This window comes from Nomascus leucogenys, chromosome 8 (genome assembly GCF_006542625.1).
Source record: "Nomascus leucogenys isolate Asia chromosome 8, Asia_NLE_v1, whole genome shotgun sequence".
NCBI classification, from domain to species: Eukaryota; Metazoa; Chordata; class Mammalia; order Primates; family Hylobatidae; genus Nomascus; species Nomascus leucogenys.
In genome coordinates this window covers 54,963,834-54,988,727 of record NC_044388.1, presented here as the reverse complement: position 1 = coordinate 54,988,727, position 24,894 = coordinate 54,963,834, and the positions used below count along the sequence as shown (strand labels likewise).

Genomic DNA, 24,894 nt, shown 5'->3' with positions numbered 1-24,894 from the left:
GTGAAAATCATATGTTCCTTGGACACACTGGGGCGAACAACACACACTGGGGTCTGTTGGAGGGTGGGGGATGGGAGGAGGGAGAGCATCAGGAAAAATAGCTAATAGATGTTGGGCTTAATACCTAAGTGTTATCATGGGATAACACCCATGGCACACATTCACCATGGCACACATTTAACTATGTAACGAACCTGCACATCCTGCACATGTAACCCTAAACTGAAAATAGAAGTTGGAAATAATATAAAACAATTTTTAAAAAGAAAGAAAATCATGTGTTCATTCTATTTACTTTATGGCTTTAATCTGAGTCTCTACCCAAATCTCCAGGTTCACTTCCAGTTGAGAACCTCACGTCTCCATGGCCCTACACAATATATTCTTGACAGTCCAAACATGAGCCACCTTTAGGTCATTTCTCTCCAGTTTTTAATTGGGTGGAGCTTGTGGAGCAAGAATGAAGTGTTGCTTGTACTTCCCAGGGTGATACCTGAGTTTCAGGCTCCACAGTACATCTTACAACCAAATTTTGGCTGCTCTGTTTAACTTAATTCACTTTCATCTTCCTGACGTGGGATATTCTAGGAAACTGCTTGAACAAAATGAACCTCATTGAGAGTGGACATCAAGATGTGTTGAACGCTTGATAAATCAGAGACTGAAAGAGACTGGAGTGAACTTGACTCCATTCCAAGCCAGACAGGGCTGTGGGTGTCTCATGTGTGGTGCTGGTGAGTGCTGACAAACCCAGACTTTGGGAAAAGTCTTTATGTCAGACTATTGTGGGCTAGGGTGACAGATCACACTTTGATAGATGTCAGGTTCCCTTGAAGGGAGTAGACATTCCTAAGATTATGCATTCTGGGTGGAAGTCAAGCCAGTGGCAGAAAATAAAAATTTTAGAGGCTGACCTTAGATCAAAGGAAGAAGACAAAACAGAACAGAACAATATAGCCATGAAAGACTTGTTCAGTTACTGGTCAGGAAATTCTGCAATTTGAGCAGGTTGGCAGCGTGAGATGTTATGGACTGGCTGCTCCTCTGGTGCTACGGTGAACCAGTTTGAGTCCTCTGGCCTGTTTCTATGACAGACCCACAAGAGTTTATCAATCAGCCCTGCAGTTTTCACAAAATGCTCCAATCCTCTGCCTCAAGGTCCCTCAGGTAGGGGAGGAAGCCCAGGGACTCAGTGCTGTGATTCCTAACGCATCAGACACATCACATATCTTATTTAGTCTCCACTCTTACCCAATAATGAATTATGGCCAATCTCATTTGACAGATGCAGTAATTGAGAAACAGAGAAATGAAATGGCCCTCCAGACTGTCCATGGCAGCTGTGGGGAGGGAAGGGGACCTCCAGGCCCGCTCTCTGGCTTTTTCCTAAGGTGCTCTTCCTCCTGCCAGCTGCCACTCTGACCAGTCTTTCTGTTAAGTCCCTTTTGCCCCAAATCTAATTTGTTGGCACAGGCCTTATAAAGCAGAGTCAAAGCACAGGTGTGACATTATCCTTGGTTTCCTGGATCTGAATTTATGCTGCAGCTCAGGTCAAGTGTCCACCTGGTGACAGCCCCAGTGTACCTGTGCTCAGTAACTCTGGCTAAGAGCCCTGGATTCTGACTTACCTTCTAGCAGTGGTTCACAAAAGTTAACATGCCACAGAACCACTTAGAGCAGGATTGATCGGTCAAAAGAAGAATAATATTTCACCACATGTAAGAATTAAATGAAATTTAAATTTCACTGTCCACAAATAAATTAAAGCCAAATCAATTATAAAATACATGCAGCAGACATAGACATACCTCACTTCATGTAATCTGGGCACACAGCCATGTCCACTCATTTTCATATTATCTCTGCAAGGGCAGAGTTGAGCAATTGCCACAGAGACCATATGGTCTGCAAAACCTAAAATGTTTACTATCCTTCCCTTTCCAGAAAAAAGTTTGCCAACACATGGCCCAAAGGGCTTGTTAAAATACAGATCACTAAGCCCCAACCCCAGAGCTTCTGATTCAATAAGTCTAGGTAGGGACCAGAAATTTGCCATTTCTAATAATTTCTTAGATGATGCTGATGTTGCTGGTCTGAGGACCACACTTTGAGAACCACTGCCTTATAATAATGGCTGATTATGCCCAAAGATGATCCTTTGATTTCTATAATTTTGTTATGCCCTTTAAATCTTTTTCCTGTCTTAGTGGAGGGCTGAAATGAATTTACTTCTTCTCTAGCAAAGCTTTCTTTATGTTTACGGAAGATGTACAGCAGAGGGGTTTGGAGCTGGACAGAAACCCAGTTCCACCACTTGCTGGCTTTGTGACCTTGGGTGAGTGAGACTCCATTTCCTCATCTGTTAAGATGAGGGTGTATATAGGAAGAAACAGTTTTTTCCTCCCATATTCTCAACACAGAGCACTTCTGGTCACCACCTGGCTTGGCTCTCACTCCTGGAGATTCTGATATCATTGGTCTGGGGTACGGCCTGGATGTTGGGAGCTTCAAAATTATAAAGGGAGATAATAATGCAGCACTGTCCAATAAAAATATTAAAGAGAGTCACACATATAATTTTATGTTTTCTAGGAGCCACATTTTAAAAGGTGAAATTAATTTTAATATAATACTAATATCTTATCATTGATAAATAATTAAAATAATATATTAATGATAAATTCTACTTAACTCAGTATATTCCAAATATTAACATTTCAACATATAACCAGTGGAACAATGATAGAGATATTTTACATTCTTTTTCTCAGATTAAAGCTTTGAAACAGTCTATACTTTACACTTACAGCACATCTCTATTCAGACTGGCTACATTTCAGGGCTCAGTCGTGACCTGTGGCTTGTAGTCATTGCTCCAGAAAGCACAGGAGTAGTTAATGTGCGACCAAGTTGGAGAGCCACTGGGGTGAGGGCGCGCTTGGTGTTTGCAGACCAGACCAAAGCTCCCGGACCACACAGGGGTTCTAGTGGCATTCTTGTTCTTGAGGATTGAGGCAGTTGGCTGCAGCTTCCCTCCTTTGGGCTAGGAATTAGGTGTGGTCATTAAGGACATTCAGTGAAGCTCAATTTAGTCTTAAAAGTGGATGTGTAGCTTATGGAACCTGTTTGAAAGCATGGCGATCAACTAAAGCAAATAAATCTAAATGAGTCGATGCTATCAGAGGAGACAGAAGGACCGAGGCAGCTTTAACAGAGCAGAAAGTAAAACAGTGGCCAATGTTGTCTCCTTCTTAGTGAGCTCACAGCCGGAGTAAATGGGGCTGTGGGTATCCCAGGCAAGAGGATGGCTCTTAGATCATCCCTTGATACTCTACGCAACTCTTTGATTCAGAACTTTCTATTCAAGTCTAAATATCACTGGATATTACATAGGTTGTAATTCTCTTTGAAAACGCTTAGATTTATTCCCAGGGGAAGAGAATTTATTCTCTCTATTCTTTCCTATAATGATTAACTAACACTTAAAAGAGTAACCTTGCAAATTTATCATAAAAGCAAGCGAGATTTCCAAAAAAGACAAAAATAAAGATCTGCGGAGATAAGCACTCTTAGCACCGAAGTGTGTACTCTTTCAGAATTTTTTTGGTGTACACACTTACACACATTTTATACAATAGGATTCAACAGTGACTATACTTCTACAGCATGCTTCTTTGTCACATAATATTCTTACAAGTATATTTTCATGTAATTTCGTAATCTACGGCATCATTTTAAAATCACAGCATATTGTACCTTTGTTTGGCTGAATAATGACCTACTGAGTCAATGTCCTATCATTGGCCATATACGCTATTTCCCCCACATTGTCAATCATAGCGTAAGTAATCAAACTGAAAGAGCATCAGCTGGTCTTTGAATCCAATGTGATGCTTGTCTTAAAGCTAACTGAGGACAAGGCAGAGGGAAAGGAGGCAACATTTCAGTCTCACTAAGCCTGACCCATTTTGTAGTTTTATCTGCCTTGGAGAAAAGCCAGTGAGATGCAGTTTGCAGAGGAATGCACAGTAATGCCATGGCAATGACACCAAACAGCTCAACTGCCAGTGATGCCACAATGTGCTGCCCACAGTGGACATTAAGTTTTCTCACTGCTCTGCTAAGAAGGACCTGCAAGCCCCAGAGCAAGCCTTTTTATGCGTAACATGTCAACGGCAGCTTGCACTTGGATTTGGATTGACTTTAATTCTCCCTGGTGCTATTTTTTCCCCTTCTGGTGTTACTATTAACCATTTCTTTGGAATAGAATCATTCCTGCAGTAGGTTTGTGGGTGGGTTAAAAAAATTTAATAATCCAAAAAGCCTCTGAATTTAAGATTTTAGTTTCTCTGGCTTATGTAGTTTACATAATTATTTGTTCATGTAGCATTTGTATATCACTTTTCTGATCATTTTACACTATATGATATTTTACACTATATGAAGTTTTCTGGCAATTTGCCCAATGCCAGCTTCTCAGCTTGCCTATGCAGTCATCACTCCCATTGCAATAAAGCAGATAAATAGCTGCAGAGCTGTCCAACATTCAAATAAGGCAAACGTCAGCCTTTTGAGCTGCTAAACTGAATTGAATACCTCAAACTGATTTAGGGAACCATCTGTCTTCTGTTTTATCAATCCTATTAAAACCATACACAGGCAAAAATAGCAAGGTTTTCTTATACTTGGAGGACCAGGAAAATGTACTCTCTGCTAAGGTTTGATGCATGTTGTGTCTTTATGCCATGCATAAGCAGCCTTAAGTAGTCATTTTTAAGGTGAACTGGTATACTTGTGTTCAATCCATCATACGTTAACATGCAAATGCAATAAAACAAGTATCTATTGTGTCTTTACTTTGTGCCAGGTCTCTTTGCCATGTCAGCAGAGACAGATAGGAGCAAGAAATATGCCTTCCTTCAAGGAGTTTGAAGTTTAATTGGGAGGGGCACACACACTAACCTTAAAATTCAATTCCATCTGAGATAAGAACTACAGCAGAAGGAGGAACACAATGCTCCCACAGCACCCAGAGGGAGCACTTCATCTGTTGGGGCTGGAGGAAGCTTCAGAGAGAGAGAGAGAGACAGACAGACAGACAGACAGAGGAAGGGATACTTGAGCTAGGTCTGCATGAAAAGCAAATGGCAAGTGGGCCACACATGCTAAGGGGACCATCCAAACAATGTTGCAGGTGTTAAAATGCAGGCTCTGAAGAGAAAAGTGGCAAAAGATTCCTTAAGGCTGATGCCTAAGGTATGTATGGGGAGTGAAGCAAGATGTGGCTGAAGAAGGGAGGAAAGGAGGGAGGGATGGGGGGAGAGAATGGAAGGAGGGAGGAAGGACTGACTGTGGGTGAGGAGTTCGGGGTTGGCCCAGCTGAGGGCAGGTGGAAAAGGTTAAATAGGGACGGACTAATGATGAGTTCATCATTCTGAGGCAATGCACGAACGTCTTTGATTAATCAGAAATGTCTCCAGTAAGTTGAGAGAGGAAAACTGACTTATCATTTTAAGGTGGGTTAGCTAAGAAAAAAAAAAGTCCCAATTTGAAACAAAGTCAGATCACTGGGCAGAAAGATTTCTGAGATGATAATTTTAAATAAACCCCTGGCCAAAAGCAAGACACACTCATTTGTTGTATTGTTTGTTCGTTTATTCATTCATTCATTAAAGCTAAGATTGGAGTCAGCCTGCCTGGGTTCAAGCCATGGATCCTTCAAGCCCTGTGACTTGGTGCAAGTTCCTAAACCCCTCTGTGCTTCAGTTACACATTTATGAAGTTGGAATATTAATGTAGTATTAACTTGTAAGGTTGGTGTGGGAAGCAAATGACTTACTGGGTCTAAAGCTCTTATAACAGGGCCTGGTACAAATGCTCAATCGTGTTAGGCATTTTGCTCTGTGTGTGTCTGTATTCAGAGCTCTCTGTGTGTCAGCCATATTTGAAATACTGGGAATAAAAAGACAAAGGTGATATGACCCTACCCTCAAGCAGCCATAGTCCAATGTGGAAGATACACGGCAGTAAACCAGGACAGTCCAACATGGCAAACACTAGGATACACTGATGTGCCACACACTCAGGAGAGATGGTGAGGGTGGTGAGGGAGCCAGGCTGATTCTGTCCTCTCCAGATCCCAGCAAAGTTCCCCCGGCTTCCATCTGGCCAATCTTCCCTTAAGTTCCTTGTTTTCTTTTGTCTGTATCCCTCACTGTAGGAAGGAGTTTCCAATTTCTTCTAGATCTTTCATTTAAAAGGAGTAATTGCATCATATCACAAGGAATTTACTGTTTAAAATTCTAGCTCTCTTGAATGGGAAAATAGATAAAGGAGTATTTCTGAGATGTGGGGTGAGGGGTATATTGGGGGTATACCCTGCCTTGGCCAGTGGGAATAGGAAGGAGACTCTGGGAGGGGAGAGCAGCTGGGAGAGAACCACTCCTGGGGAAGGACAGTCAGAGAATAGAGCCAGGTTTTAACTACACCACGGAAGCATCTCAGGGCCTTGGTGAAGCTGTGGGTAAAGACAAGAAGGAAAGGAGAGGTGGGGACAGGTGGGGACAGGTGGGGACAGGTGGGGGAAGGTGACCTGCCCTTTCTTCAAGGCTGTATGGCAGGGGGTAGAGGGTTGGTGCACTGCAGAAAAGGTAGCTAATATAATGGGGTTTCTGCCTCTTTACTTCGAGTGTAACTACCTGATGCCCCTGTTATTCAATGACCCACGTGGGAAAGGTGGTGACATATCATAAGCTTCATTTTTTTTTTCTTTTTTGAAGTCCATTACTATATTAAGGACATCCGGCCACTAAGGAAGTTGTGAAGGGAAAACCTGGAAGCACTCTGAACCTCAACGGATTTTTGGAAGCTCTTGGCTCTTTCTGCTGCCAGCCCTTTTTATAAGATGCTGCTACTCACAGTAACAATGCTCTGTTTTAAAGCATCTCATACGTCTCATTTCATTTTGATATTCACAACAGCCCTGTAAGGTAGGCCTATGGAATGGGCCTTATTGTTATTTTTATGTAACACAGGCTGATAAGTGAGGATAAGCTCGTCCAAAGGTGAGGGGCAGAGACAGAACTCTGGTCTGGGTGTCCTGGCCTCAGACGCGAAGTTCACGTTTATCTCTCTGCAGGCCCCTGCAAGCAGTGAGCAAGACAGATGGCTTACCTCCTTTCCTTCTTCCACAGAAAGAAAACTTGGGCAGAGCTGCCTCACAGATGGGATAGGAGAAATTCAAAACAGATGAGCCTTGAGACATGAGAGCTAGGTCAAGAAACAGCTCTTTGATGTCCTCTCCTGCAGGAAAGAGAAGAACAGCTTTACTCTTACTGCGTGTTTCACTGTGTATCAAAGGCATTCACAGTATACAGCAGCATGAGCTAAAGAACCTTTTGTTTCCATCTGCTCTGTGTGGGGAACAGTTTTCTTCTTTCCTTGGTAAAACAGCATTTAGGCAATGCTACAGGGGATTATGATGGGACCCTGGGTACAAAAGGTGGCTGTTTCTCAAAATACCTGCTTGGAGCAAGGTAGTTAATCAGCTGAGCTCCCCACCCTGACGCTATGGCCTTTTAATGTGATGTCTGCAGGTCTGGCTTCTGGAATTTCTCAGCTGCATAGTATCATTTGTTCCCCACGATGGCGGTGGGGTGTGGTCACGCCTACATACACCTGCTGCTGTCGCCAGGGAGGTATTGCAGCACAGGTGCACAGGAAGCTTCAGCGGGTTCCATGATGGTGGCTTCCAATTCTTTTTCTCCATTCCTCCCTTTTATGTTCCACCCACTCTTCTATTTCTCTTTTCTCTCTTTTTCTCTCCCCATAACATTTCTCGAGCTGCTGCTAGAGTCCAGATACTTTGCAAGATTCTAGAAATACAAAGATGCGTGAGAGTTCTTGATTTCTGTGAATGTTCCCTCCATTTCTCTGGAATGATTCCACATGCTAAGTTTATTAAGCCTCTCTACTTTGATTTTGATATCACCGTTTTGGAAAAGGAGATCATCTAGTAGCTATAGAAAATATATTGGCCAACTATAATTGCATGTTCATATGAAAATTAAACAATCAGAAAGTGCTCTAGTTTACTGATTGGGGTAGGGGAGAAAATATTACATTTCCTCCTTGCCTATGTGAAGGTTTAAGAGTTTGTATTAACTATTTGGGATACAAAATAACACAAAAGACAAACAGTACTGCTGGTAGTAGGTTTATTTGTTGCTGAGATAACTAAAAATGTTAGGAGATCCTGAATAGACATTAATACTTAATCTGAAAATATTTTCCTTTTTTTTGCTGGGTATACTGATTCCAGGTGCTTATGTCCTCAAATGAGTGCCTAGAGTCTTTTTAATACAAAAGTACAGCTTTAAGTGAGAGCTCTACCCTACCTGGATATGACCCAGAGAGACATTTGAAAATGAAGATATAAATAGAGTTAATTCCAGAGAGTGGTGAGGGAACAGTAGTTTAGCCAGTCATTACAGTTAACATAAGTCATTGGGTGTGTGTAGTTGGAAGAGGCTGTGCAATGTTTTATTTTATGCTAATCATTTTTTTTTACTTACTCAGAATAATTCCAAATCTAACGTTGATATTTGATTTTAATTGCTTGGAACACTTTTCAACAGAAAAGCCAAAATCTTGTAATGGATCTGTGAAGAAGAAAACAATAGATTAGTTGTGAGTACATCGTATATTTTGCAAACATATTCAAAATTTGCAACAATTTTGTTTTCACATGGATTGCTACATTTATTCAAAAGCATATTGCCCAACACTTCTTAAAATAAGCCCATGATATTTTCATCAGCTCCCCCCAGTGTCTTCAAAGCCAATGTCATGTTCACTCTGACAACAGGGGGCCTCCATCCATGGAATGAACAGTGTCTTGCTAGTTGGGTTATAGCTTTACTTGTTAATGTTTTTATCATAGAAAATGTTTATCATTGCCTGAATTATTTTAGTTCCTGAACGTTTGGACTTAAAATTGCTCATGGATTGCATAGAGGATTTAATAAAGTATCTATTATTATTATCAAAACAGAGGGAGATACAAAAGTTAGGAGAGCTTGAGTAGACATTAATACTTAGGCTCAAAATATTTTCTCCAAAGATTTTCAAAGTTAAGACCTGCCTTTGTAATTCCATTTTATCGCATCCCATCCCATCCCATCTCATCCCATTTGATGTAATGCTTCCCCCTCCAAATATTCCACTATGTACAAGGTATTGTGTTAGATATGACAGGGGCTATAAAGATAATATTTTCTGCATGGCTGAGCCTTGTACTTTAGGAGTGTTTTCCATTTAATTCTCTAGGCTCCCCAGCACCTAGCAGAGAGCCTCACAGCCTCACAGTCTGACCCACAGTAAGCACTCCATAAATGTACATGTTGAGTGAATGGATGGGCCATATATTGGGGCTGTTTCTCAGCTCCAAATCCAGCCCTCTTTCCTCTGCTTTTAACTGGGCTGTTGGTAATCATGTTTCTCCTTCACTGTCTGCCAGTCAAGGTAGCAGAGAGATGGAGGCTGGAGTTGAAGAAGGGACTTGCTCCTTCGTGAGTACTTGTTGGGAGTCTCACTGGTGATGGCCCATCACGTTGGCAGTGGCAGTTGGTTCCAGTTTCCAGCTCTCTTTTGCACCTTCCCAGCTTCAGCTGAGACTCGGCTCTGTGGGGCCCTAAGCTACTGCAATAACAGCACATCAGAAGGAATGCATAGTAATGTCACATAATATTCTTACAAGTATATTTTCATACTACTGTGTCTCAGCTCCAAAGGTCGTTCTATCAAGCATCCAGTTTCTAATCCCCACAACCTCTGCCTTTTGCTCTCCCAGCCCTCAGGGGTCCTTTCTTTGCTCTTTTGGTTCTCCAGCAACTGGTTCTCTAACCAATTTCCTATATCAAATTCTCTCCGTTAAAATAACTGATATGGTCTTCGTTTTCCTGACAGCATCCAGACCTGCAGAATCAACAATAATCTGAAGAGATAGGTATGATTTACCTCATTTTACTGTTATGAAAATATAGACTCGGAGATGTTGTATTAACTTATGTAGATCCCCACACTAGAAAGTGTTAGAGTCAAGATTCAAAGCCAGAGTTAAAAACCAACCAACAAACAAATTGCTCCCTGGTATTGTGCAGTGAAACTCACAAAGTAGAACCTCAACTACATATGTTACTTATTTGATTTGTAAGATTGCCCAGAATATTTTGTGTGCAGGCATATGGCATCTGGTAGTTCTGTTTCATAACTGATTTCCATTTCAGCTTAGCTATGAGCTCACATTTGCCAATGATAGTGTCCCAGACAGTTTTATCATCCACATTTTGCTAACCTGGAAGATGCATCATTGTCTATGATATCTGCAATGGAAATGATCACTAGGCAATTTCAGCCTTGCAAATCTAACGTAAGTACACTTTTGTTTGATCAAAACCCCTTTGGTCCAGTCACTAATTTTCCTAAGGGTGGGGAAGAGCCCTTTTGTCTTATGCTCATTAGACTCCTTCCTAAGTATCTCTGCTGTCCCAGGGTTTCTTTCAGCCTGGAAAATAGGAGCAGGGGGTTGGAGACGATAGTTCCTGCTACATCCTTGGCACTCAGTATTGAAAAAGATAGAAGCCAATGAACAGATGCTTAGGAAGGTGCATCCTCAAAATTGTGGATAAATTTAAGTTGCTATCCAGGCAAAATAAAAGAGGCTAAGTATGTATTGTGTTGTTGATTAGCAGCTATAGAATTACACTGTACGTTTATCAATATCTTAAAGGTATAGATAGAAAGAATCAACTAAGGGTGGGAGAAGGAAATGGAGCATTTTCTTGGTACTAGAAACACATTGTTTTTAGGAAAATAATCTCAATAAAGAACAAAGTCACAAAGAAAGCTGTAGGCTGCATCTCTCCAAGGATATTTATATAAAAGCAGAAAGACAGATTGCTTAAAAAGCACTTAAGGGTTTGGTGAGCTTTCCTAGCAGTTATTTCAAATGTATATGCAAGAGTGATATCTTTGAGTGTAAACATGCAGTTTGTGGTCCTCTTGGGGAAAGTGACATTGGTTCTTCCTCCTCCCCCAACCCCACCCTCTCAAACTCAAATCCTTCTCTGTGTTTATTTGCATTTCCACTCAGGCACTTTGCATGTTTTATATTACATTATATTTGTTTGTATACCTCTGTCATTCCTCCACTAGATACTGCAAAGCTAACTCCCCAGTGCCAGGGCTATACATAATGTCTTAATATTATACTAAATCTCCAGTGATTGTTGGCTGGATGAATAGTAGTGGTTATTTGTAGAAAATTTGCTGAGAACCTTAAAGCAGGATTCCTCAAAGTCATCACTATTGACATTTTGTTTTGGATATCCTTTGTGGTGGGTGCTGTTCTGCGCATCGTAGGATGTCTAGCAGCATCCCTGGTCTCTACCCACCAGATGCCAGTAGCACCCCCATACCCTCTAGTTGTGAAACCAAAAATATCTCTAGACATTACCAAAGTATCCATGAGGGACAAACTCACCCCTGGTGGCGATCGCTGCTTTAAATAATCACTTTATCAATTTCCAGGCTTTACCTACCCTGCAAATGCCTCAGAATCACCTACCAAAATAAAAGACGGTAGGTGCATTTTAAAGTAGTTCTCCTTCTACAGTATGAACAGTGATGGGCAGGCTGAGAGTGAAGAGACTTTCCCTTGGACCCTTGCCTGAGTAACTTTTAATACATGTAAGACGGATCATCTGAGTTTGGACTTTCTGAAACAATAACATCGCAAAGTTAATCAGAGTTGGCGTTCTGGGAATTCGAGGGCAGAGATAAGTGTTTCCTCCGGATACTTCACTGTATTTCAGCAAATGAACTGAGGAAAGAAGTCAAAGCTTCATCATGAAATAGAAGACTGTTCATTTTCAGTATTTCTTCCTTGGCCTCTATGTGGCACTCCCTTGCTGTCTGTTCTGTTGACTTCTGTGGCTTCAGCCCAAGGGAGGACGGCGTTATAGTGGGTGAATCCAGCACACCCCAAACTGTCCCTGATCCCCTCTCCCCGGGGCATGCGGGCCCTCGAAGGCAGGCTTCTCCAAACCAGCAGCATGTGAACCCTGCCAGAGGTGAGGAAGAGCTCTAGGAGAGCAGCCAGCAGCATCTGTTTTGCATACTAAGGGTAGCAACAATCAAATCTCTTCTAGAAAGGTTTTCTTGGACATTCATGGAGTAAAATAGAGTTGGATAAACAAGCCAGGTTTAGAGTGAGCAGCGTTTGAACAAATCTCAGCTCCAAAGCTATTTTTGTGCCTTCCACCCTCCATTAATGGCCTAGGCTGGGCTAGACCTGAGCAGCTGTCAGAATGGCTTCTATTAACAGCTAGCAGTGGGCTTTCAACTGGAATCAGTAGGAAGAAGACAAAATCCAACGACACAGACTCTGGAAGTGAAATTCCTCAGCAGAGGATGGTGGGGGCCCGGGTGCACTCCACTGGACCAATCTTTGACTTGACTTCAGGCAGCCGGAAAGCTTGGATGTATGTCCCTAAGTCCTGGAGGCCATGGATTTAGCTCCGCCCCCTGTGGCCTCTGCATTGCTGGCTGGTTAGTTTGAGGCATAGAGGAGGGCCCGACTCTTATGCAGCTAGTCCCAGTTTCCATATTGTAGCTCTACTTGAGTTTTTTCTTTAGCTTTATATTTTGAAATAATTATATTTTCACAGGAAGTTGCCAAAAGATACAGAGAGGTCTCAAATGTCTTTCCCCATCTTCCCCCATGGTAAGATCTTACATGGAGGACAGTACCAAAATTGGGACATTGACATTGGTACAATCCACAAAGTTTATTCAGATGTCACCAGTTTAACAATCATTCGTGTGTGTGTGTGTGTACAAGTGCATGTGCCTGTTTTTTACAGTTCTATTGCTTGAGTTTAAAATGGATAGAAACTGGTCTTCCTCCTCTCAGGGGAGGGTAGAATTCTTACAGCAGAGTCACTGTGAAAAGGAGCTGACCCCCCTCCAATCTCACTTCCACCAGCCTTCCACATACTCATGGCCAAGTGCAACCCCAAGATTGCAAGGTCCTTCCTGCTTTGTAAAGGTAGTCTTTCTCCCCCTCCCTTTCTCCTGTGCTCTCCTATTCTCTCTTCCTGTCTCTCATTCTCTTCCTCTCCCTCCCTTTCTCTCTTTCTCTTTTTCTTCTCATACCTGTACTTAGATCTGGCTACCATCCTGAGATTAAGAACACTGACTTTTCTTCAAACACATCTTAACATTCATGGCTCATTCCCTGTGGCCCACATTAGTCTAAGAGCTGGTATTGCTTCCTGCATGTGCTGTTGGCAGAACACAGGCTGGCCCCAGGAGGATGTTAGGTATTACAAGCATGCTTCCAGTAGAGGCACGACCTGGGGAGGAGAAAGGGCATAGAGGGCCCAGGAGACCTTACCAGCCACACGCAGCTTAGCTGCACTGGCAAGACTGCCTCTAGCAAACAGTTTATGGAGGGAAGGAAAAATTGGGTTGACAGAATGTGAATAAAGCTGGTCTGCTTCTGACTGCTCAATAAAATAGTACTGGATGGTTGTTTAATAATGGGGGGTGTGTTAGGGTTCTCTAGAGAAACAGAACCACTTGGCACTGGAGACGGAGCGTCTGAGTGTGTTTGAACTGCTAGTCCCGGGCCAAATGGTAGCAGATACTCCTCTGCATCTTTCAGAATTCTTTCCCAAATGTAACAAAATAACAAACAGACCTTGCTTTTGATTTCTTCTTTTAGGTTGGCTGATGGCCAATTCTGCCGGCTTGTGTTCTCTTTATCATACAGATCTAGTTGGGTATGGATCTAGAAGTCTGCCTTCTTTCATGGCTGTACTTTTACTAGAGTGTCTTAATTTTCTTGGCGAATTCAGAGGATGACATTCAAGGGTCACCGTAGATCTTTACAGGAGGATGATGCATAAGGCTTCAGTAAAATCGCATTGCTGGAAATCCATTACCAGCACAATGTAAAATTAACTTTCTTCTTTTCTGTCCTTAATGCCACTGTGTTCCGTCCTCCTCCTCCCCTCATACTCCCTCCCCACCTTTGTGGAAAAAGAAATAACTTACAGTGTGGTAAATGTATTCTAGCTGTGTTTTTCTATTATGTCCTCATCTCTTCTTTTTTCTACGTGTCAAATCTTATTACTGTAGCACAGCAAGGCTCCCCAATGGGTCATTATTTCAAATGATAGTAGTTCCACTCCCATTTCACTCTCTTTGGTCAGCATTTCCTCAGGAATTGACTCACACATGCAAGTCATACGTATGAACTGGCTTCCTGTTTCTTCATCTCAGATATGTAAATGGTGTGTTCAAAATACTTAAACATGTTTCTTGCTATCAAATGCAACAAAAATAAAATGAACACCATCATAATGGAATATCGACTATTTGTGATACGAGATGGTAAAAACTGAAACATCCTGCCAGCTGCCTGGCAACCTTGGTGAATGTGTTTTTGAGTGAGAAGGTACGTTTGGGCTGCCAAACTCAAAATTCTGGATCCCTAGCTTGTCTGCTTTTAATTGCAAAAAAAATTGAATTCACAATAAGCCTTTTTATTGACAGAAAAGGAGTAGGAATCTTGCATGGCCCCTCTGGTCTCGAAGTTCCACTTTCCCAGAATAACCTAAATTTGGCTTCCATCAGCATAGGAGGAGATGGCTTTTCTATCATGATATAAACACGAGAGACCACAAGAGATGAGTGGCAATGAAGACAGTCTTCTGCCAAAAATATCTTGCCAAATGTCTCGAGGAAAATAATGACCTAATTGAGGCAGTTTTGTCTGATCGTTGCATCTTAGGAGTAGATCAACAATGCACTGGCCAGGCGCGGTTGCTCACGCCTGTAATCCCAGCACTTTGGGAGGCCGAGGCAGATGGATCACCTGAGGTGAGGAGTTCAAGACCGGCCTGGCCAACATGGAGAAACCCCATCTCTATTAAAAATACAAAAATTAGTCGGGTGTGGTGGCATGTGCCTGTCGTCCCAGCTATTCAGAAGGCTGAGGCAGGAGAATCGCTTGAACCCGGGAGGTGGAGGTTGCAGTGTGCCGAGATCGCGCCACTGCACTCCAACCTGAGCGACAGAGTGAGACTCCGTCTCAAAAAAACAAACAAAAAACAAAACAAAACAAAAAAACCCAAATGCACTAAGTGCAAAATTTTATTGTGTGTTACCAAGAGGGTGCCATGGCACCACATAGCATAGGATCCTACCATGAAGGTGGGAGGAAACTGGAACCTGTCTTACAGGTGAGAGACAGTGCATCTTAGTGGCTGGAAGATGCAATAGGAAGAGCATCTTGGCTCATCATTCCTTACCCTGTGATAGGAAGGGGATTAGGTCTTGGGGATAGAAAGACAAATCAGAAATGCTTCTGGTATCATCGTATGTATAATACTTCCATCATCTGATTATGATAACACACTACTGAATAATAAACTCAACAAAAGATGCAGGTATACTTTATATATACTCTAAATCTCTCATTAATAGTCAACACATTATAGTCTCATTATCATCAACATTTTATAGTCTTCTGTAGGCAAGGCATGTTTCCCAGGGATTCACTTTATACTACCTTGCCTGGCCCCTCTTCATTTTAAACACTATCTTAATAACAGTGTCACTCTTCTTTCTTACAATATGTTTATTAACTGTCTAATATGCGCTGGACACTGTCCTAGCCGTGGTGGAACCGAGGTGGAAAAGGAGCATTGACTAGAGATGTGATCCACTGTGCCTGTGCCCAGCTTTTTTTTTTTTTTTTTTTTTGAGACAGCATCTCACTGTCACCCAGGCTGGAGTGCAATGGGACAATCTTGGCTCACTGCAACCTCCACCTCCCAGGCTCAAGGGATTCTCATGCCTCAGCCTCTCCAGTAGCTGGCAATACAGGTGTGTGCCACCACCATGGGCTAATTTTTGCATTTTAAGTAGACATGGGGTGTCACCATGTTGGCCAGGCTGGTCTTGAACTCCTGACCTCAAGTGATCCACCCGTTTCGTACTCCCAAAGTGCTGGGATTACAGGCGTGAGCCACCGCACCCGGCCTTCAGCCAAGCTTTAAGTTAAGTAGATATTTCTGAGATGAAACCTAGATGTCAGGGCCTCCCAGCCCTTGAGACTAAACAGGATTGGTGGAACATAACCTCATGGTTGGGATGTCTTTGCTGATGGTTCTTAATGTGGCTGCACGTCGAAATCAATAGGAGAGTGCTGTGAAAATACCCATGCCTGAGTTCCACACCAGACAGTCTGATTTAATAAGTCTGGGTGCTGCCTGGTTTTCAAATGCTCCCCAGGTGATTCTATTGCCCTGCCTAGTTTGAAACCCACTGTTAAAAGCCACACCAAGTTTTTTTGGCTAATTTCCTGGTATATGATCTTAAACGTGAGATCCTACGTCTACCGTGTACCACTCAGGCTCAAAGTTTAACCCCTTCATAGACGTCCTAAGAAATCTCCTTACAAACCATTTCACAAGGTGTACAGAATTTATGAAGCGTAAAGAGGCAGCTGCCTCCACTTAGCCGTTTATGACCCGGTGAGATGCTCCTGGCCTCTCCCTCTTTTTTCATGTCTCTGGCTCCTGTCTCTACAGGACACCATGTTTCCCCCTGGCTCAGTCCTGAGGAGTTGGAACCTTGGCAGTTACCCAAGCGACTCTCAAGAATTCTTTCAAGAAAGGCACGGCCCTGCTTAGGTAGGATTCCTGCAACAGCCCCTAAAAGCATTTTTTTTTTCTGTTTCATTTCCTGAGCATCGACTCTCTGCCAAACACGATCTTAGGCATGAAAAGATTTGAGATGAGAGTTCAGGGACAAAGAGAACAAAGCTGAAGAGATGAGCAAGGAGAGCTAGCGGAGGATGGGGAGCATGAGACAGGACACGCCTGCAAAAATCTCCCAATGTGGAGAAGAACGTGGAAGAACAGCAGAGCTTGGCAGATGTGAGTGGGCGGCGTGGGGCTGGGAGAGCCAAGACCAGGGAGCCCGGTATGCGCAGGAGTCCTGGGCTGCCTGCAGGCTCGCGGGAGCTCTGTGCTCGGGCGGAGAGCAATGATTTGAAGGTGGGAATGCAAGCATGCACTCAAATTAAAAAAAAAAAAAGAGAGACGTGATTATAAATAAAAGACATTTGGCGTCAATGAAGGAACTACTTAAGAGACAAGGAGCATCTTGTGTAGCCGAATAAGCTTTACCTCCCTTTGCGGTCTGTGTTTGTAAGGCAGTCAAGGTTCACACTCTCGGCAATTTTTGGTGTGGTTCTTCCGTGGCTGTGACTTGGGCGGATTGTGTTGCGTTGTGTGTGTTTCGTGCCTCTCCATAAGCCGCCATGACTTTTGGAGATGGAAAGTCAACTCATCCGTTTTCTGTTTCCTAAACACTGATTTTCTTCTGGAAAGCCTGCCTGTGTTCCTGAACACGGGCACCAATACAGGCTATAAAGAACAACTTATTCTTTTAGGGGATAGAAGTAGAAGGTTCTAAGGAATAAACTGTATGAAAAATATCTCCATAAAAACTTGAGAATGAACTAAAAACGTCCCTTCCTTATTTCTGAATTCCCCACTCTAGCAACACCTTGCTTCGCTCTTTGCACTGCACCGTGGGAGCTGGTTAAGTGTTCGAGGAGTGACTGAAGGAAGGCGGATAAACCATCAGGCAGGGAAAGTAAGGGGCCCTATTGAGAGGTGACAGCATGCTAGAAGCCCTCGCTTGCTCTCGGCGCCTCCTCGGCCTTGGCGCCCACTCTGGCGGCGCTTGAGGAGCCCTTCAGCCCGCCGCTGCACCGTGGGAGCCCCTTTCTGGGCTGGCCAAGGCCGGAGCTAGCTCCCTCAGCTTGCGGGGAGGTGTGGAGGGAGAGGCGCGGGCAGGAACCGGGGCTGCACGCAGTGCTTGCGGGCCAGCGCGAGTTCCGGGTGGGCATGGGGTTGGAGGGACCCGCACTCGGATCGGCCGGCAAGCCCCAGGCAGTGAGGGGCTTAGCACCTGGGCCAGCAGCTGCTGTGCTGGATTTCTTGCCGGGCCTTGGCTGCCTCCCTTCAGGGCAGGGCTCGGGACCTGCAGCCCACCATGCCTGAGGCCTCCTCCCGCTCCCCCTTCCCCCACACCGTGAGCTCCTGCGCGGGCCAAGCCTCCCCAATGAGCCCCGCCGCCTGCTCTACAGCACCGGATCTCCTAGATCGCCCAAAGGCTGAGGAGTAGCGGGCGCACGGCAGGGAACCGGCAGGCAGCTCCACTTGCGGCCCCGGTGCGGGATCTGCTGGGTGAAGCCAGCTAGGCTCCTGAGTCTGGGGGGTACATGGAGAGTTTTTATGTCTAGCTAAGGGATTGTAAATACACCAATCAGCACTCTGTATCTAGCTCAAGGATTGTAAACACACCAATCAGCACCCTGTGTCTAGCTCAGGGTTTTTGAATGCACCAGTGGGCACCCTGTATCTAGTTAATCTGGCGGGGCTTGGAGAACCTTTATGTCTAGCTAAGGGATTGTACATACACCAATCAGCACTCTGTATCTAGCTCAAGGTTTGTAAACACACCAATTAGCACTGTGTGTCTAGCTCAGGGTTTGTAAATATACCAATGGACACTCTGTATCTAGCTAATCTAGTGGGGAGGTGGAGAAATTTTGTGTCTAGCTCAGGGATTGTAAACGCACCAATCAGCACCCTGTCAATATGGACCAAACAGCTCTCTGTAAGACAGACCAATTGGCTCTCTGTAAAATGGACCAATCAGCAGGATGTGGGAGGGGCCAGATAAGAGAATAAAAGCAGGCTGCTGGAGCTACCATTTGTAATCTTTCTTTCTCTTTTTGGTGGTGTGAGAGTGTTGTTTTTGTGCTTTTTATGGTACATTTTGCAGGTCCTAACTTTTTGGGTCCACACGGTTTTTATGAATTATAACACTCACTGTGAAGGTTTGCAATTTTTTTCTTGAGACCAGTGAGACCATGTAACCCCCTAGGCAGGGAGAGGAAAGAAAAATTCTGATATGTGCTACCTCCAAGAGCTGTAATGCTCACTGCGAAGGTTTGCAGTTTCATTCTTGAAGCTAGTGAGACCAGGAAACCATCAGAAGGAAGAAACTCCATAACACACTCAAACCTCAAAGAAACAAACTGGACACGCTGCCTGTGAGAACTTCATCGTGAGGGTCCGTGGTTTTGTTCTTAAAGTCAGCGAGATCAAGAACCCACCAATTCCGGACACGCTTACTACTATGGTTGAGCTGGTTTTTGGAAACAATCAGCTTGCTTTTGGATCTCCTCAAATCGCGCTAACACCATTGGCTTTTTAATAAGTCAACTTCAATTTGCCCTCTCCTAATACAAAACTATAAAGATTATTTTCATCTTCATAATGCTCAGTGCTCAGTACTCAGAGTTAAGGGGGTAAATATCCCTCCAATTAGATTGTTTGGGACATGTGCTTGAAGTCAAGGGCAGCGAGCAGAACACAGCAGGAATTTGATTTTTGTTTTTGGTAGGAGCAGAGAAAACGGAGATGCTAGTTCGACAGGAGAGACAAAAGCCCTGCTATTTTATTGGTCCAATTGTTAAAGCTTTGTGAGCCCCTACTGTTTGATAGGCACTGTGGTAGATGTGGGATACAAAGATGATTTAGTCTTAGGGCTAACCTCCGACTTTCAGGAGAAAGGGGGGACAAACAGACGACAGGCACGCAGCGTAGCCACAAGGTGTGGTGAGAGAACAGGGAGGCACCAGTGGGGGTGACAGGGACTGCTACACGGTGGACAGGTGCCAGCGCTTTGCCTTGGAAGCTGTGGAGGCGCTTTTGTGACCATCTTAAGTTTATTCCTATATATTTCCAAATATTTGCAGTAATTACAGATGAGTGTAATAACAGTGGTCGCTTCCATAGCTCTTTCCACAGCAGGTTCTGTTCTAAGCCCTACATGTGTATTAGCTGAAATCATCACAAAAGCCTTAAGAGAGATGCTATCATCTGTGTTTCAGAATTGAGGAAACTGAGGCAGAGAGGGTTTATGGAAAGTGTGCAGGTTGAAAACCTTGTACTGGGCTGGAATAGGAGCCTATATATGTAGACTCTTTTCTACCAACTCAGGCACAGAGAACAATATATACAAAAAAATCTCAAGTCCCAAAGACTGTGTATTCTGGGAACTTCACGTTTGTCAAAAAAAGCTCTTCATAAAATCAAGTCAGTTGTGCTTTTGTGACCTTCATCTTGAATCACATAAATGTAAACAGTCCAGCCTTTCAAAGAAAGAAGCTAGAGGTCGGAGGTGGCTGGTGTTTGCTCAGACACGGACAGACCTTAAAGGTCTTAGAATCGCCCCTGGAAGGACAGTGGAAAAACGAGATACTTTTCTTTTCCTCTGTTGCTTAAAGTGGTATCAGAAAGGTAGATTTCTGTCTTCTTCCTATGTATTTTCAAAGAAGGAGCCTTCCTTGGCAAAATACAAATTTCTGTGGCTGCTGGGGTCAGAAAGAGTTTCCACCGTCATCACAGGCCTTCATCTTGCAGGTAAGCTCAGACATGGCCACCTTCTTACTGACTTTGCTGAACATCGCTCATGTTGTGGAATAGAATTTCTACACCATCTGTGCTCATAGTGTGATATCAAAACCTGTATGTCTTTTGCAGCCCTTAAATACACACAGGAGAATACACACACACACACACACACACACACACACACCACGAAACAAAACCCCACCCCTCCCTTGCTTTGGCTTTCTAGATTGACCATTTTAGGGCAGCCTGTCTTGGTATGTTCCTAGGGACAGAAGCTTCCATGTAACTCAGGCAGTAAATCAGGGCATCAGCTAGCACTCACCTTGCCCCCACCAAGCTTCCATTTTCTCACTTGTAAGAGGAGGAACTGAGCACTACTTTAAGCTTCATACTTCCTTCCTGTACCAGGCTTCTCAGATGCCCCAGAGGCCAGGGCAGTGGAGCCCAGACTCTGGGGGCTCAGGGCCTGCACTGTGGGTCATAAAGGCAGAGGGAGATGCACAGCCTCAGGCTCAAGAGCTTCAGGCCATTTTTTAAAAATAAAATCTTTTTATCTTGAAATAATGATAGACATAGGAAGCTACACAAAGAGTACAGAGGTGTCCTGTGTTCTTTCACCTTCCCTTCATGGTAACGTCTTACATAACCGAGTATCAAAATCTAGTCATTGACACTGGTGTACGCTACAGACTGTACTCAGGTTTTAGCAGTTTTCACACCCACGCACGTGTTCACTCTTGTAGTCCTATGCAGTTTTATTGCATGTAAGCACCACCATACAGATCCTGGCTGGGCGTGGTGGCTCATGTGTGTAATTCCAACACTTTGGGAGGCCTAGGCAGGAGGATCGCTGGAGCCCAGGAGTTCAAGACCAGCCTGAGCAACATAGAGAGACCCTGTTTCTACAAAAATAGAGGCCAGCACCCTTCCTTGCCAGTGCAAACGTTTCTTGCAATGTTCAGGGCCCTGTAGCCAATCTTGACCATACACAGAGGCCTACAGAACAAGCAAGATTTTTTTTTTAATTAACTTTTAATGGACACACAATAATTATCCATATTTATGGGTTTGCTTCCTAAATGCTTTCTAGTATGAGAGCAACTTAGCTTATTTTTCTCCCTGGCGTTCCTACATGTGCTAATGAATTGTCCTTGGCTGCCTCCAATCCCCCAGCAGACCAACAGGAGGAAAAAATCAATTTGCACTTTTCCTAGGAAGCAATCCTGTTGGCAGAGCTGACTCATAAACACCCTCCTTTTCTGTGTTAGCATGTTGCCGAGAGGCCAGCGTGACACTGCTTCTGAATGTGGCCACCTGGATTTAAGGTGGAAGAGTGCCTCAACTGAGAGGCCCTTGAAGGAAGAGAAAGTGTGTAAGGAAGTCCATAGAGAATAAGAGATCCAGTATCTCCAGGGTGTGGAATCCCAGGCTTCCTTCCTAAAGATACCGTGAAGCTTTCCCAAGAAAGCAGAGTGGATACCCAGTGGGAGTTCCCACCCGGATGTCTTGAACTGGAACCAGGGAAGTCAAATTCTTCATTCCCAAAGCCAATTCGCCATTTCTTTCTGCATCTCTTATGTCAATGAGATGAAGCCAGGGTGGGTCTGCTGGATGCCCCAACTCTGCAATAGAGCTCTCCTGGACAGGAAGGAGGGAGGTGTTTCTACAGGAAACTCTGAACTTGCTTGTACTTTCTCTTCATGTCACATAGAACATCCGGGAGTAGGATCCTGGGGCCATGAATAATGAAAGATTACAAGCTCTTACAGGTGGATGCTGGAGGGGAAAAGCAGAGCTGCCGCTGGCTTGGTCCCTCTGCCAGCAAAATAAATTCCTAACCGAGGAAAGGACTCATTTCTCTGCCTCCAGAATCAACACACCCTATCATTCCCTTCCTGATTAGGGGAATAAAAAATACTTTTGCTAAAGATATAAAAAGAATTATACTGAAAGATAGCAAGCTGCCATGAAAAATAAGACAGGAAATTGGATTTCAGATGAATAAAGGAGAAGAGTTCACCCGCTGAACAATCACAGCCGTCCTTCCCCCGCAGGCCTGCACACAAGTTAAACACCACATGTGAGTTTCTTCTGCTTCACAGCAAAGTTTAAAGAAGGCCTGGCTCAACGCTATGCCCTTCTCTGTAACACCATTGCTGTAACCGTTTGGATATTGTTCAGCCTTTTTTTGCCATCTGTTCATGTGTCTTCAGAACATAACATTTAAAAACTGTTAGTGTGCATGGAAACATTACTAGACAAAACTGATACAACTAGAGCAATTAGTCTAAATACTTTTGCCCAGGCTTAAGCTGCTGAAAACTGGAGAAAGAAAAAAAGTACTGGTCTGGTAAACATTTTCTGACACAGGAGACATAAATAACGGATATTCACAACAGTTTGTAATTGCAAAAAAGTGGAAACAACGTAAATTTTTATCAAAAGGAGGAGGGACACAATTGTAGTTGATACATATAACGATGAACTCTACCGCCATGAAAATGAATTAACGCGATGCATGCTAGCTATCTCTTGAAATAAAGTAATAAATTAGTCCCCAAATAAATTGCTAATTCAACTTTCATTAGTTCCAGTAATTTGTAGATTAGGTTTTTCTGTGTAGACGAAGTCATATTGTATGCACACAATCACATTTTTGTTTCTTCCTTTCAAATCCTTAAACATTTTCTTTTTCTTGTCTTAGTACACTGGTGAGGCCCTTCAGTACAATGTTGAATACAAGTGGCAGTGATGGGCATATTTGTCTCACTCTTGATTTTAAAGGGAATGTTTCCAATGTTTCACCATTAAATGTATTGTTCACTGTAGATCTGTATTTTAGGTGTATTTCTTTAAAGAGAAGACAGCTAACTTCTAAAATGCAATTTGTCATTTTTTTTGTTTTGTAAGATCAGGTTAATATAGTCCATTTATATCTATTAGGGCTTCTGATTTACTTATTTTTATTTTTTGAGATGGAGTCTTATTCTGTCAGCTGGAGTGCAGTGGCACTATCTCGGTTACCGCAACCTTTGCCTCCCGGGTTCAAGCGATTCTCCTGCCTCAACCTCCCGAGTAGCTGGGATTACAGGCACCCGCCACTACGCCCAGCTAATTGTTGTATTTTTTGTAGAGACGGGGTTTCGCCATGTTGGCCAGGCTGATCTTGAACAACTGACCTCAGGTGATCTACCTGCCTCAGCCTCCCAAAGTGCTGGGATTACAGGCGTGAGCCACCGTGCCCAGCCAAGCTTCTGATATTTTAATAATTATTTTATCCTATTTTGGGTTTTCTTTCTTTATGCCTTTCCTCCCTTCTTTCCAGCATTCTTTTGGATTAATTGGAGTATTTTAATTTTTGAATTTTTCTCTTTTATTGTTTTGTTTATAGTTTGGAAATCATATACTATATTTCTAGTCTTGTAGTACTTACCTTTGAAATTTTAACACGAATATCTTACTTAAATCTTAAACTTCTCTTTTTCCTATTTTTAAAACCTTCTTATATAAGTATGTACATATTTGTTTTTATTGTGGCAAAAAACACATGGCATTGAATTTCCCATCTTAACCATTTTCAAGACTGCAGTTTGGAAGTCTTCAGTATATTCACATTGTTGGGCCACAGATTTCTAGAACTTTTTCGTCTTGCATAAATAAACATTGTCTTTACTCTCCTCCCTGAAAAAGACCAGGTCAAGGACATGAGAATGCTTTATGTTCACTCACCAGCCCCTCCTCCGTGTGCTATTGTTATCTGCCGTTTTGCAGTAGGCAGCCTCCAATATGGCCCCAGGGATCCCCTCCTAGTGTTCACGTCCTGTGCAATTCCCTCCTCTGGAGTACCCCAGTGACTTGCTTCTAAGCGGTAGTGAGAGGTGACGGCATGGTGGCAGCCCTCACAGCCCGAGCTCGCTCTCGCGCCTCCTGGGCCTTGGCGCCCACTCTGGCCACGCTTGAGGAGCCCCTCAGCCCGCCGCTGCACTGTGGGAGCCCCTTTCTGGGCTGGCCGAGGCCGGAGCCAGCTCCCTCAGCTTGCCGAGAGGTGTGGAGGCAGAGGCACAGGCGGGAACCAGGGCTGCGCAGGGCGCCTGCGGGCCAGCACGAGTTCTGGGTGGGTGTGGCCTCAGTGGCCCCGCACTCGGGGCTGCAGGTCCACCTGCAAGACCCGGGCAGTGAGGGGCTTAGCACCTGGGTCAGCAGCTGCTGTGCTCAATTTCTCCCCGGGCCTTAGCTTCCTCTCTGAGGGGCAGGGCTAGGGACCTGCGGCCCACCATGCCTGAGCCTCCCCCCGCGCTCCGTGGGCTCCTGTGCCGCCCGAGCCTCC

At 43.9% G+C, this 24,894-nt stretch overlaps 1 protein-coding gene across 1 annotated transcript in view; it reads right to left on the bottom strand.

Moving 5' to 3' along the window:
- Positions 1-24,894, bottom strand: part of LY86 (lymphocyte antigen 86) — a 59,209-nt gene that overhangs the window by 15,041 nt on the left and 19,274 nt on the right. Inside the window, exons 2-3 of the mRNA XM_003272238.4 lie at positions 8,574-8,660; positions 7,174-7,302 (exon numbers count right to left, since the gene is read on the bottom strand). Of these exons, the coding sequence (XP_003272286.1) occupies positions 7,174-7,302; positions 8,574-8,660 (216 nt within the window). The remainder of the gene's footprint in view (positions 1-7,173; positions 7,303-8,573; positions 8,661-24,894) is intronic.